Here is a 14,940-nt window from a genome sequence, read left to right as displayed (position 1 = left end):
CCTATATTGCTCTTTGTCTTTTTATGTATTCATTTTTTATCATGGAATCATTCAAGTCTTCAAAGACTGCTTTGTAAGCCATCAATTACAGTACAAGTGGTGGTTCTTCTTGATAGCATCCATTTCCTTCACTTGAGCATCTTCTGGTCCCGAGGTATTTCAAGGGCTACTTTTACCGTTGATGCCAAGCACACCACATTGACACCTGTTGTCAATGAGGATGAGAATCCATGTTACATTTCAGCTCCTCCTAGAGTGCTGACTCAGGAGTGAGCATCCTTCATGTGAATGTGTTGCTCCAGTGGGTTCATTACCCTGCCTCATACTCCCAGGGGAGAGAATATTCAACGTGAAAGAGGCATACGTTTTATTAATAGTATCCAATAATCCTTGGTTCCGTGGCCCTGGGCAACTGGCTCCACCTCCCTGGGCCTTATTTTCCTCAATAATGAAGAATAACAAATTGTAATTCGTAAGGCTGTTTTGAAATTCGTAAGGACTTCCCTGGCGGCTCAGATGGTAAAGCATCTGCCTACAATGTGGGAGACCTGGGTTTGATCCCTGGGTCAGGAAGATCCTCTGGAGAAGGAAATGGCAACCCACTCCAGTATTCTTGCCTGGAGAATCCCATGAATGGAGGAGCATGGTAGGCTACAGTCCATAGGGTCACAAGGAGTCAGACACGACTGAGCGACTTCAATCACTCACTCACTCAAGGCTGTTTTGACAATTAATGAGCTGCTCACATACATACCTCTTTTGAAAAAAATACACTGTGATTTGTTTTAAAGATCATCTTATTGTTATTTTTTGACTGATTGATAGATTGATTTTGTTGCCCTGGGTCTTAGTTTCAGCACATGAGATCTTCAACGTTCACTGTGGCATAGGGGATTTAGTTGTGGGACCCCACTTGTGGGATCTAGTTCACTGACCAGGGATCAAACCCAGGCCCCCTGCATTGGCAGTAAGGAGTCTTAGCCCCTGGACCACAAGGGGAGTCCCATACACGCCCCTTAATACCTGGCGCATGGCAGGGATCCAATTAACTTTTCTTCCTATTCCCTTCCTAATAACAGATTTCAGAACCTTCAGAATTTTCTTCCTCAAAGAGACTTAGACTTCTCTAATAATTCTTCGGTTTCACGGACAGAGGAAGTCTTGGATGCTCCCCTTGGGCTAGTCTTTGAACCGGATATTCTTCTGAGCCATCCCTATGACACCCTTCATTCTGCTCCAGCCATACCAACTTCTTTCTGGCCCTGGACTGTCCCACACATGCTCCTAGAGCAGGGCCCTTGCGCTTGCTGTTCCTCCTTTGCTTTTAATGCCTTCACCCCAAACATTTACAGGGTTTTCTCCTTTACCCCCTTCAAATGTCCCTGGCCCTTCCATTTAAACTTCCAAACTTCTCATCTCCCTTGTCTGCTTTTCCTCTGTGAGATGTTTCATCTTCTAATATATTAAATACTTTACTTAGATCTTTTGCTTACTGTCTGTCTCCCCATGAGAATAGGAATTTTTGCCTGGCTAGCTCAACACTAATCCCCAGATACTAGAACACAGCGTGGCACACAGTAGGTAAATATTTGCACTTTACAGACCATTACTCAGAGAGAACAGTAAGGTCTGATAACTTTCCCTTTGGCCCTCTTGATGAGATAGTTTGGCCTACAATGAAGTTTGACACCAAGGGGTCCTGGGAACAGCCCCATGAGCCAAATCTGGACCCCAGCTTGTTTTTGTAAATAAAGCTTTATTGGAACGGCCGTGTGCACTCATTTACCCTGTTGTCTGTGGCTGCTTCGGGGTTGCAGAGGTACAGCTGAGTGGCTGTGACAAAGACTAGATTCCACAGAGAAAAAGCTTTTATCATCTAGCTCTTTGCAGAGCAAGTTTGCCATCCTTGTCTCGTAAGTGAGTTTGGCCAGCCGTAAAGGTCTGTGGATCGTGGTGCCCGGGAGTTACTATCAGACTTTTAGCAAACCCTCCCCATCCAAAGTTCCAAGGTCAGCTCCTTAGCAGTTGCAAATTCACATCGCACTTTCAGGAAGAGCACGGGGCCAGTTCTTACCTGTGCAGTGCACACCTGGCTGCTGACAGGTGAGGAGCCCCTGTGTTCTTCTCCTTGGGCGCCTGATGATGGGGGAAGGAAGTAATGGTTGTTCGGCGATGGGGGCAAACTGATGTGCTGCGGGCTTTTCACAGCCCCGAGGGGAGAATGCTGCGGTGAGCACTGCGGGCTGAGGAATGTGGAAGACAGTACGTTGGTCTGACCCGAGGGCTCTGCACAGTGAGTGCTCCCCAGGGGCAGGAGCTGAGCGTCTTCGCGAGGCAGTGGCGGCTGGCCCTCCGAGCCGGTGCTCTGTCTTTTCACGGCTGTTTGCCGGGATGAGAAAGGACAGCTGGACACGGCATCTTCCTGCTTGATGGGGGCGGCCGGGAAGGGCGGCGGCTTCTTGTCGGGACAGCCGCTCCTCTTGTGCTTCTGCAGCTGCAGCCTCAGCTCCTCCACCTGCCTCTGTTCTTGCTGCAGCTTCCAGGTGAGCTCGTTGATCACCTTCTGCTTCTCCACCAGCATCTTGTCCTTCTCCGAGTCCAGCCCGTCCAGCTCCGGAAGCATGGAGCTGCCATTCAGACTGCCCATGAGGGTTTCCTCGGCACACGCGGGGACCGGGGAGGGATGCAGGCCAAAGGACGGGGAGGCGTCGTTGAAGGTGTCCGGCAGGGACCCCGCCACTGACAGGTCAGATGAGGCGGGTGAGATCGGGGGGCTGGAGCTAGTGCTGCCGAAGTGGTAGAAGCCGTTGGACAGGGCGCCGGTGGAGGGGGAGGACTGGTAACTGGGCAGCGCGTTGCTGGGCGTCACCGGAAAGGTGACAGTCGTGATGTCACCGAAGTTGGGCACAGGGTTCCCAGAGCAGTCCTGGAAGGGCCGGAGTCGGTCCATGAGGGCCGTCTTGGTACCGGACACGGGCAAACCTCGTATTCGAAGCTGTTGTCTTAACTCAGAGACCTGAAGGAACCAGGCTGACGTTAATGCTGCTTAGTGACAATCTTTTTTTTTTTTTTAAGTATTGTCATGCAGCTTTAAGATGTCACAAATGGAATCTAACATGTCCCCTTATTTGTTTCTGATTTTGATATCATCTTGCACATTTTTAATGATTTGAAAAAAAAAATCATACACCATGTTTTCATGGTTTCAGATTATAGAAATGTCCAGCTCAGATGAACCACAGGGCTTATCTGGTCTATTGCCTTGCAACCCCCATCCTGGTCCTTGCCCTCACTTAACAGGTGAGAAAGCTGGTACCTGCCTGGGTTTAGATGTCAACCCTCAACCAGCAACACAGGGCAGCCTGACATGCTAGGACCTCTGTGCCCTTGGTGAACATCCTGCTCAGCCCATTTTCCCCACACCTGGCAAGAGCATTAGAGCAGAGCTATGCCCCCCATGGGGTTCCTGACTCAGCAGGTCTGGGTTGGGCACTGAGAATCCGAGTCTCAAACAAGTTCCTGGAGGACCAAGTTTTGAGCATCACGGTTCTGCATTACCATGAATGTCCTAATTTTAGTGACTGGCTGGATAGCAGTCATATACCGAGAGAAGTGTGTGCGGAGATGAGACCATCAGTTCAAATCCTGGCCCTGCCTCCTCCCAACTCAGTGATTGCTCTGTGAAATGGGGTGACAGTACCTCTCTTACACATTTTTGTGGGGATGAAAACGGCTTAGGATTTGTAAAGGGCTTGGAGTATCGCCTCACAATTGTTGGTGCAAGGTTCTTGCTTTATTATTATGTGGATTCACAAGTAATTATTTTAACCCCACATTTATATATATAAATGTTTGTCGCTGTTGTGTTAGCCACCTCAGTCGTGTCCAATTCTTTTCGACCCCATGGACTGTAGCCCACCAGGCTCCTCTGTCCATGGAATTTCCCAGGCAAGAACACTGGAGCGGGTTGCCATTTCCTTCTCCAGGGGATCTTCCTGTCCCAAGGATCAAACCCATGTTTCACGCATTGGCAGGTGGATTCTTTATCACGGGAAGCCTATAAATACATGTACGTGTATATATATCTAAACCTCTGTTTGCAGATGAGAACATCTGGATAAAAACAGGCTAAAATTCTAACAACAGTTCTCTTTATCTGCATTTCTAAAATAGCCCTCATCAGTATTACTTTTGTAATCAAAATGGAAAATGTATCAAATACCTAAGTGTCAATAATTCGATACAACAGCCAGAAATCAATAGGGAGATATTCTTGTGATGTTTTGCACAAAAAGGTCTTGTTGAACCTCAAAGCTGAGAGACTAATCATAAAAGTACTGACCACAAAACTGAAAACTATAGGTCAAAAACACTGGGAGAAAATCCAAATAGCCATTTCATTAAAAAAAAAAAAAAAGCAGGGAAAATAATAGTAAGCTCAGTGTATCCAAAGGAAAATATTGACACCCAAACTAAAACTGGGTAATGGACATGATCCAACCCTTCACAAACGAAAGATAAAATTAAAAGAAAAATGGGGACTTCCCTAGCAATACATTGGTTAAAACTTCACCTTCCAATGCAAGTTCGATCCCTGGTTGGGGAGCTAAGATTCCATATGCCTCATGGCAAAAACACCGAAAGATAAAACAGAAGCAATATTGTAACAAATTCAATAAAGACCTGAAAAATGGTCCACATAAAAAAATTTTTTTTAAGAAAATTAAAAGAAAAATGACCTATAACATCTGAGTACCAGCTAATATTCCAAGAAATAAATATGTACATAGCTTTGCATTTACCAGATGGACAAAGAAATGAATAATAACACTTTGTGTCAGTGAAGTAGCAGCAAAAATAACTGTATAAAAATATTAAGAAAAAAAAAAGCTTTTTAAACCTTGCTATTGTGAGTGTGGCCGTGGGCCCAGCAGCATCAGATAGCATCTGGGAGCTTCTGATAGGAATGCCGACTTTCAGGGCCCTCGCCACACCTATCGAATCAGAATCTGCATTTGACCGCGAGCCCCAGGTGGGCCATAGGGCGCGTGCCGGCTTGAGGAGTGTTGCCCTAATGCTCTCCTTCTGGGAACAGACTGGCACAGACATTCACGACAGGAATGTGACAACACGGACGAAGAGCGTTCAAAAATAGTCATGCGTTTAGGCTCAGGAGTTCCACTGCTGTGTATTCAGCCTGGGGAGATAACTAGAGAAATTAAATGTGTACATGAATTATACCTTTCATAGCAAAAATTTGGAAGCAAAAGTCCAATAGGCAGAGGTCAATGAGGTGGAGAAATGATATGCCAGGACTAAAAAGAAAAGCCTTACTGAAATATTAAAAGTTATGAAAAAGTCCATGATAAATAAGTAGAAAAGCATGCCAGAAGTATATACTCAATAATTATTTTAAAACCAAACATGTTCACAAATATTTTAAGTCTAGACAGAAATACTATAGAATCTGTGAGTCAACTGTCTTTTAAAATACTTTTTTTATACACTATCATATTTCAGTAGTGAATATATATTACCTTAAGAGTTATTGAAAAAAATTATCTTCAAAAGGATTGCAATTACTGACTATATCACAAGCAATAAGATATGCTCTCAGCCCCCTAGCCTGGCTAGCATTGTCTTACCATTTTCTTCTATATTCACTGGTTTGAAAAAGTGAAAAATGGCAACTCATTATTGTTTTAATTTAGAATTACTTAAAATTAATGAGTTCTACATCCATTTTTAGAATCTGCTCTGGCACTGAATAATTTAAACTACATTATTAAATAATGCAGCTCATATTCTAAAATAAAATGAATACTTGTTCAGTCCAGTTTACTTTAAATTTCAGACTATTATGCTGTGTAGGCTTGCTTGGCACAAAGATTTCTATTCACCTCTTTTATACATTCGCTGATGTTTTAGTCGTTGATGAATTTTTAAGTCAAACCAGCCAATCCTAAAAGAAATCAACTCTGAATATTCACTGGAAGGACTGACGCTGAAGATGAAACTCTAACGCTTTTGGCCACCTGATGTGAAGAGCCAACTTATTGGAAAAGACCCTGTGCCGGGAAAGGTTGAGGGCAGGAGAAGGGGGCAGCAGAGGACGAGATGGTTGGATGGCATCACTGACTCGACAGACATGAGTTTGAGCAAACTCTGGGAGCTGGTGAAGGACAGGGAACCCTGGAGTGCTATAGTTCATGGGGTCACAAAGGGTCGCACACGACTGAGCGACTCAACACCAGGGCCTTCTCTGGTGGCCCAGTGGCTAAGAGTCTGCGCTCCCAATGCAGGGGACCTGGGCTCCACCCCTGCTCAGGGAACTAGATCCCACTCTCTGCAACTAAAGATTCTGCATGCTGCAACCAAGACCCAAATAAATACATAAATATTTTTTAAATATTTGTTTTAAAAAACCAAAGTAATGCTAAACCCTATACCTTCAGATCATCCAGGTTGGATGGGAGTGGGCCTGGCTTGAGAGAAGAGACACCAGTTTGTCCAGAAAAGCTGTTTTTGGCAGGAGACAAAGGGGTATTGCTCAATGGTGCTGAAGAAGCGTTTGGATTTCTGGCCATCTGCTCATTTGGTTCCCTGAAAAACAAACAGAAGAGGTACTGAAAATACAGTCAAATTTATGTATGGGGATATGACATTGTGATTTATAATAGGAAATGTATATATTTGGTCTTCATCCTGGTTTCTGGCACAGCTCCTAAAACCCTGGGGGTTTCCTAAGTCATGAGAACAAAAGCTGTCTTTTGTTATCCTAATGAGGTGACTGTTGGGAGCCACTTAAGCTTGGAGGCTGGTGGCCTGGAGACTGAATCATGTGATTTTTCAGTCCCACCCCTGACCTCCAGGGAAGAGAAAAAGCTGGAGGTTGAATTGATTCACAACGGTCAAAGATCCACTCAATAATGTAATGAAGCCTCTATAAAAACCCCAAAGAATGGGGTTTGGAGAGCTTCTGGGTTGTGTAGCAGGTGGAGATTTGGGGAGAGGGGTGTATCTGGAGGGACATGGATGCTCTGCCTGACCCCCATGTACCTTGCCCTGCGCCTCTCTTCCATCTGGCTGTTCCCATGAGGACCTACGTGCTTTTACAACAGACCGGTAGTCTAATAAGTAAAATGTTTCTCTGAGTTCTATGAGCAACTCTAGCAAATTAATTGGAACCCAAGGAAGAAGTTATTGGGACGTCCAGTCAATAGCTGGTCTGTCAGACGGACAGGTGACAACTTGGACTTGTGACTGGTGTCTGGAGGGTAAGGGGCCAGTCTTGGGGGACTAAGCTCTCAATCTGTGAGACTTAGATCCAACACCATCTTTGGGTAGAGGGCATCAGAACTGAGTTGAACTGCGGGACCCCCCACCCCCACCCCAGCTGGTGTCAGAGAGGTGTCTGGTGGTGCGAGGAAGACTGGGCGACTCGACCACCAGGATGTGGTATGGTGTGGGACTCGCTGGGTCCTCTGATGGAGAAGCCGCAGCCAGCCTCCATCCCCAGGTGCCCCCCTCCGAACCCCCCTGGGCTTGCCTGACTTACTTGAGCGGAGCTGTGTGCAGCCCGGGGTAGCTGAAGCGGTGCTGCTGCTGCTGGCTAAGGATCTGCAGCTGCAGGAAGAGCTGCTGCTGCTGGAGCAGCCGGGCGTAGGCAGAGTCCATGGGCGGAGGGGACTTCTCCGCCTTCTGGTCCGGGGGGATGTACTGGTGGTATTTGAGCTTCTTCACCTTTGGCTTGGGGTCCTTGGGCTTTTTGTGGCGGTTCTTGTTGTCGCTCAAGGACTTGGACTGCAAAGTGGATGGAGAGACGGCATGTGCTTTTAGGTGATGGATGAGAACGGCTTGGCATCAGGAATATTACCTCTAGATTTTATCTGATGGATGTCCTTGAACCCCCGACACACAATATAGTAAAGACAGGAGGCACAATGAGATCCTGGAAGTTAAGGTACCTAACAAACAGATCCATGCAAATACATCGCAAAGGATGGACACTTCTTAGGCAGGAAGTCTTGAGTCTTAGAAGTGGCTTCGGGGAACTTCCTTCCCAGAACAGAGAGGCAAGTCTATGTTTCAGTGAGCCCAGCTTCCTAACCTAAAACCTCAACCTGATGACTAATGAAGACGACATTCTGTTCTTGGGTTAGATTCATAAGGAGGTTCTTTTTTAAAAAAATAGATAAATAAAACAAAACGTTTGCTGTGGACCATTTTTAAAGTCTTTATTGAATCTGTCGCACTGCTGTTTCTGTTTTGGTGTTTTGGTCATGAGGCATGTGGGATCTTTGCTGCCCAACCAGGGATTGAAGCCACACTCCCCACATTGAAAGGGCAAGTCCTAGCCACTGAACCGCGAGGGAGGTCCCAAGAAGGTTCTTTCGTCTGTATACGTGTCATCATCTTTAGTGAAGCTCCTCGTGAGTTGACTTATTAACAATATAAAAGAAGATGAAATTAAGGCTATCTCTAAAAACCCAAAAGGTGGATTCTTGTTGCTTCTAAATCAATTCCCCTTCCCACCAAATACTGATATAAGATCAGGAAGTGACACCCTCTGAACTGAAGATTCTTCACTGACTACAGGAAGGACAAGTCACCCACTGAGACCTTTCCAGAAGTTACCAATCATGGTGTACGGTTTGGATCCTTGAAAAAAGTTAAGGACAGAGGCCTGGAAGTGAAGGCACATTTTTGAACGTGTTATAGTTTTCCAACTTTACCATATCTCAATGACCCCGACCTGCAAGTTGGGTAAAATATTCTCTACTTTTGATTTCAGTAACCAATGGGAGGATGGTAAAATATATTGTTGAAACAATAAGATTTCAAAGGGCAGCGTGATTATATTTATAACCTGTTCCTGAAATCCAAAGACCTCCAGAGATTGAGAAGCAATAGGTCTGTACTTAAGTCAGTTAAAAAAAAATACATTTCTAATCCCTGACTGTATTACAGAAGATTGAAATGAACAGGGATGTGATGATGGAAGGGTCTTAATCTGAGAACAAGCTGGCAGGGGAAGGTGTGGTACCCGCAGTGTCCAGAAGAGGGAGCTCCTGAATAGCCAAAAGGCAGGTTGTCCCCGGGCAGCTTTCCCATTTTAATCACAAAATATACATCTGAAGGTGACCTATTGGATTTACTTTTCTCTGACTCAGCGTGCCCGTCCACCAAAGCCTTTTTTGTGTGTATTTTCTCAGGAAGGCTTCTTCTTGTACACTTAGCTCAAGGATTCCTGTGGGCCAGGGGATGCTCATTCATCGATGGGTTAAGCGCTCCAGGTAATGAGTCAGCTTTCTGTTCTTGGGAGAGTTTCCCCCAGCTCCTGCAGTCAGCTCTGCCCTGCTCCCACTCCTCCTAGGACCTGCTTGTCTTGGGGAGCTGCAGCCTTGCGTCTAAAGCAACTAAATCAGGGGCTCAGTCATCTTCTCTATTTGTTGCCTTATTATCACAGAGACTCTGAGCATTCAAAAGGTATTGTAAATCGGACCATCTTCTCCAGATAGTGAGAAGCATAGACCATGGAGCCCACGGAACTCTGAATCACTGGAACTTTGATTTGTGCTGCGCTCATTTGCTCAGTCATGTCTGACTCTATACAACCCCGTGGGCTGCAGCCTGCCAGGCTTCTCTGTCCATGGGACTCTCCAGGCAAGAATATTGGAGTGGGTTGCCATGCCCTCTTCCAGGGGATCTTCCCAACCCAGGAATCTCCTTCATTGGCAGGCGATTTTTTTTTTTTTTTTTTTTTTTACCACTAGCGCCACATGGAAAGCACACCTGGAACTGTATAGTTGCATATTTTTGATATGACTCTTCATTGAAATTGATTGTCCTTTCTCAGGACAATTACTACACTTTCTTAGTTTGAAGAGGCTGAAGGCTCTGTTCATTTGCTTTCAGTTCAGTTCAGTTGCTCAATTGCATCTGATTCTTACTCATGTCTATGGAGTCGGTGATGCCATCCAACTATCTCATCCTCTGTCGTTCCCTTCTCCTCCTACCTTCAATCTTTCCCAGCTTCAGGGTCTTTTCCAACTCTTTTGCATTATGCAAAACTTAAACACTTCAATAGAAATATTAGTACAATTTCTCTTTGCTCCCAATGGTGGAAATCACTGAATCACATTAATATTAAAATATAAATATTCACCCAAGTCAATATGTCTCCTCCCTCCACCTGTAATGAACAAAATTCACCAATAGCCACATAAGTTCAAAGCAGTTAAGCTGAATGGATTGCGTAGTGAAAGTCACTCTTTGCGACTCCATGGACAAGCCCATGAAATTCTCCAGGTCAGAATACTGGAGTGGGTTCCCTTCTCCAGGGGATCTTCCCAACTCAGGGATTGAACCTAGAACTCCTGTGTCTCCTGCATTGGCAGGTGGATTCTTTACCAGCTGAGCCACCAGGGAAGAGTGGATTGTAGGCTGGGTTTAAGCCACTGCAGTCTGGGGAGCTTTCCTGGGAATCAGAAATGCCTGTCATCCATTCAGAACAAGAAAACTAGTTTTGTGGGCTTCCCTGGTGGCTCCGTGGTAAATAATCTGCCTGCCAGTGCAGGAAACACGGGTTCGATCCCTGATCCAGGAAGATCCCACAGCAACTAAGCCCAAGGGCTACAACTACTGAGCTCGGGAGCTGCAACTGCTGAAGCCTGAGCACCCTAGAGGCCGTGCTCTGCAACAGGAGAAGCCACCGCAAGGGGAAGCCGAGCACCGCATCTAGAGAGTAGCTCCCACTCTCCGCAACCAGAGAAGAGCCCCTGCAGCGTGATGACCAGCACAGCCATAAATAAACAAACACAATTAAAAAAGAAAACCGCTTTTGTGCATATGCAGTGGAGGGGGTGGCAGGGCCATCACATTAACACTGATTCTTACTCAACTTACAAGCTTTTAAAAGTATTTCTTAAGCATCATCTCAGCATTAAGTGCCAACTTTAGAGCTGAGAAAATATTAATATGCCCCCAAGTCAATGAGAAGTTATCTGGGATAAAATATTATGAAAAAAGTCAAATGACTACCAGTTAACTGAGGAGCTTCTCTTCTGTGGGTAAGACCCCTGAGGGGCAAGAGTGTCTTGGTCCACGTACACTGATAGCCCACTTCTCAACCCCTGTCTAGCGATGCTCCCAGTGGACTGAATCCATCCATCCGTCCACATGACTCTCCCTGTTGCCAGACCTAACTCAGCACGCCCCGCCCCGCAATGGCCCCGTGAACTGTGTGCTCAGGTGGGCGTGGAGGCTGGCCCATCCTACCTTTACGGCTGTGTGCACAGGGATGGGGGTGCCCAGGGAGCCAAGCCCCTGCTTGCCCAGGTCTGGCTGGTTGCTGGGGTGTTGGGCTGAATCACTCCTCTCATTTTCTGCATCCTGAAAATCCAAATTTGAGCCTGATTAGGATGCAGGAGCAGAACCTGTGTGACACGGGGGTGCTGCATTGGAGACGCCCACCCTCGCCCCTCAGCTCTGCTGTGTCAACCCCAGCTTCCTATCTGAGGAGAGCCTCAGACTCTGTCCCCAGGGGTAGAGAGTCAAGCACATGATCTGTCAACCAGCTGAGGACCCTTTTTAAGAGAGAAAGCAGGCGTGATAATCATTCCATCCAACAGGTGCAGAACTGGCTTGGGCTAGGCGAACTGGGACATCTGGTCACCCTGTGGGCAGGATCCACTTACTTGCAGTGAGGTCTACATGTTGGAATTGACAGTGGGATTGAAAAAGAGAGGAAGCGGGAGGAATGAGTGGAGGGACTTTGGGGGAAAGTTAGGAATGAAAAAGTCAGATGAGAAGGGGGTTGGCAGATGGAAGGAACGTGTGTAGGTATGTGTGTGTATGTGTGTCTCTGAGTCTGTGTATACGTCTCTGTGTATGCCTCTGTAATGTATGTGTGCATATGTGTATGGATATACATTCCTTTGCATGTGTGTGTGTGTGTGCATACCTGTGCGTCTGTGTGTCTGTGTGTATAAATATGTGTGTGTACCTGTGCAGCATCAGGAAAACCTTAATGAGAGGCACGTTCCCACAGACAGAGGATGCAGAAATGAACGCAGCATCCTCTTCCTCTCCCACAGTCCTATGCCTCGACTTTGAGAAAAGGCCCCTGAGCTGCCCAGTTTTTGCCTGAGCATGTGTCAAAGGTCTGTAGCATCCTTTTCTCTCAGAGCCCATACCTTCGTCTCTCACCTGAGGCTGCTGGATTAACTGATATAAAATGATCTTTGCATTTTGCCTCATATTGCTCAGTGCTCATTCCCTTCTTCCCCACTTCAAGGGTGAAAAAGAAAAGCGTGTGTCTTTTCCTCAAACCATCTTTAAATCAGAAGCTGAGGAATTTACTATCAAAGCAATAAGAATACAAATGGCCTGATGTACTGTTTGATGTTATCAAAGACGCTGGGCTGCAAAGAAGCTCGGGATGCAGGGAAGAAAGAATGCTTTGATTATAAACTCTTGCACAACAAACATGCAGCTCTTTTGGCTCTGCTTTTTCTGTCTTCTGTCATCCTCTCGTTCCACATTTCCTCCTGGCAGCCTTGAATTTGCTCTGATGGAGTGAAGAAAGCCTGACAATGACCGGTAACAGTGCAGCTTCAGGAAAGAGGGCCATGGTAAATAACTCCTGAAACTATCTCTGATCCCTGCATGCTTTACAGTATAAAAATGTTTTCAACTAATATGGGTTTAAAAAGTACAAACATCCAGCTATACAATAAATTGGGCTTCCCTGGTGGCTCAGCAGTAAAGAATCTGTCTGCAGTGTAGGAGACCCAGGTTCAATCTCTGGGTAGGGAAGACCCTCTGGAGAAGGAAATGGTAACCCACTCCAGTACTCTTGTCTGGAGCATTCCATGGACTGAGGAGCCTGGCAGGCTATAGTCCATGGGGTTGCAAAGAGTTGGACAGATTGAGCTACTAACACACACGCACATCCAGTAAATAAATCCTGGGGGTGTTATGTTCAGCATGGTGACCATAGTTAACAAGACTGCATGGTCTCTTTAAAGTTCCTAAGAGAGTAGATCTTAAAGACTCTCATCACTAGAAAGAAAATTTGTGACTATATATGAAGATGGATGCTAACCTAGAATTATCCTGGTGATCATTTCACAATATACACAATGATATATTGTATCTATCACAAAGACTGTGAAATACACACACAATTCACACATGTATCACATGTACATGTTACATCACATGTAACATATACACACATACATCACATGTATATGTTATATTTCACAATATATACAGTAGATATAATATCCAACAATTGTATCCTACAGCTGATATTGTATACACTGTATACATTATGTATTTCACGACATATATGGTGTCAAACAGTTGTGGTGAACACTTGAAATTAATACAATGTTATATGTCAGTTATACCTCAATTTAAAAATTAAAAGTACACACAAATATAAAATACCTATATATATAATAAAAATAAGATATAAGATATCTATGCTGCTACTGCTAAATCGCTTCAGCCGTGTCCGACTCTGTGCGACCCCATAGACGGCAGCCTACCAGGCTCCTCCGTCCTTGGGATTCTCCAGGCAAGAACACTGGAGTGGGTTGCCATTTCCTTCTCCAATGCATGAAAGTGAAAAGTGAAAGTGAAGTCGTTCAGTCGTGTCCGACTCTTAGTGACCCCATGGACTACAGCAAACCAGGCTCCTCCATCCATGGGATTTTCCAGGCAAGAGTACTGGAGTGGGTTGCCATTGCCTTCTCTGATATATACTTAAAATACGTAAAATAATGTGTGCTCAGTTGTTAAGCTGTGTCTGACTCTTTTTCGACCTCATGGACTATAGCCCACCAGGCTTCTCTGTCCATGATATTTCCCAGGCAAGAATACTGGAATGGGTTACCATTTCCTTCTCCAGGGGATCTTCCTGACCCAGGATTTGGCAGGCAGGTTCTTTACTGCTGAGCTACCAGGGAAGCCCCATATAAAATAATATAAAAAATAATAAAAATAGGCAATATGTGTGTATGTATGTGTGTATATATATATATATAGTAAATATATACTATTATATATATAGTATTTGATTTCAAATCATTTCAAGTCATTGAACAATTCCTGTGAGGCCAAGAGGAGTGAGGTCTTCAGGTCTTCCTGAAAGGAAGCGGCTGAGGGTGAAGGGTTCTCTCCAGAGTTGTATCTATGAGATATAGATGTTCAGTAAACTTATTGTTATCACTTCACTGTGTATGCAAGTGAAATCATTATGCTATACACTTTAAACTTATGCAGTGCTGTATGCCAATTATATCAATAAAACTGGAAGGAAAAAAAATTGAGTAGAGGCTTACCGAAACCCTTAAGAACAAGAAAAGAAAGCTGTGTGTGTGTGCTGAGAAGACTCCTGAGAGTCACTTGGACAGCAAGGAGGTCAAACCAGTCAATCCTAAAGGAAATCAACCCTGAATATTCACTGGAAGGACTGATGCTAAAGGTGAAGCTCTAATACTTGGTCACCTGATGTGAAGAGCCAACTCATTGGAAAAGATTCTGATGTTGGGAAAGATTGAGGGCAGGAGGACAAGAGGGCAGCAGAGGATGAGATGAATTAAATAGCATCACTGACTCAATGGACATGAATTTGAGCAAACTCCTGGAGACAGTGAAGGACAGAGGAGTCTGGTGTGCTACAGTCCTTGGGGTCACAAAGAGTTGGACACGACTGAACAGCAACCCCCAGCACCTCCAGCTCCTGCTCCCCAGACCCTAGAGTGGCAGCTCGATCGCAGGAAGGACCGTGAGCTTTGAAACGAGCCCTGCAGTGGCCCTTTCTCTCCAGGAGACTGTCGACTGACTGTCAAGTCTTCAGGAGCCTCCTTTCTACCTTGTCTGCAAAAACAGAGATAAAAGAGATCTACTTGGCCGAGTAGATACTGA

The 14,940-nt window shown here is 45.3% G+C and overlaps 1 protein-coding gene across 2 annotated transcripts in view; it reads right to left on the bottom strand.

The window, feature by feature from the left end:
• MYOCD (myocardin) overlaps positions 1 to 14,940 on the bottom strand; it is a 41,763-nt gene that overhangs the window by 8,996 nt on the left and 17,827 nt on the right. For both annotated transcript variants that reach the window (XM_068978027.1, XM_068978028.1), the window contains 4 exons: positions 11,281 to 11,394; positions 7,559 to 7,803; positions 6,450 to 6,603; positions 2,075 to 3,016 (listed from right to left, as the gene is read on the bottom strand). In XM_068978027.1, coding sequence (XP_068834128.1) covers positions 2,075 to 3,016; positions 6,450 to 6,603; positions 7,559 to 7,803; positions 11,281 to 11,394 — 1,455 coding nt within the window. The remainder of the gene's footprint in view (positions 1 to 2,074; positions 3,017 to 6,449; positions 6,604 to 7,558; positions 7,804 to 11,280; positions 11,395 to 14,940) is intronic.

The sequence above is a fragment of the Capricornis sumatraensis genome, chromosome 8 (genome assembly GCF_032405125.1).
Source record: "Capricornis sumatraensis isolate serow.1 chromosome 8, serow.2, whole genome shotgun sequence".
NCBI lineage: Eukaryota > Metazoa > Chordata > Mammalia > Artiodactyla > Bovidae > Capricornis > Capricornis sumatraensis.
The sequence above is the reverse complement of the archived record's forward strand: the minus strand, read 5'-3'. Positions and strand labels throughout refer to the sequence as shown.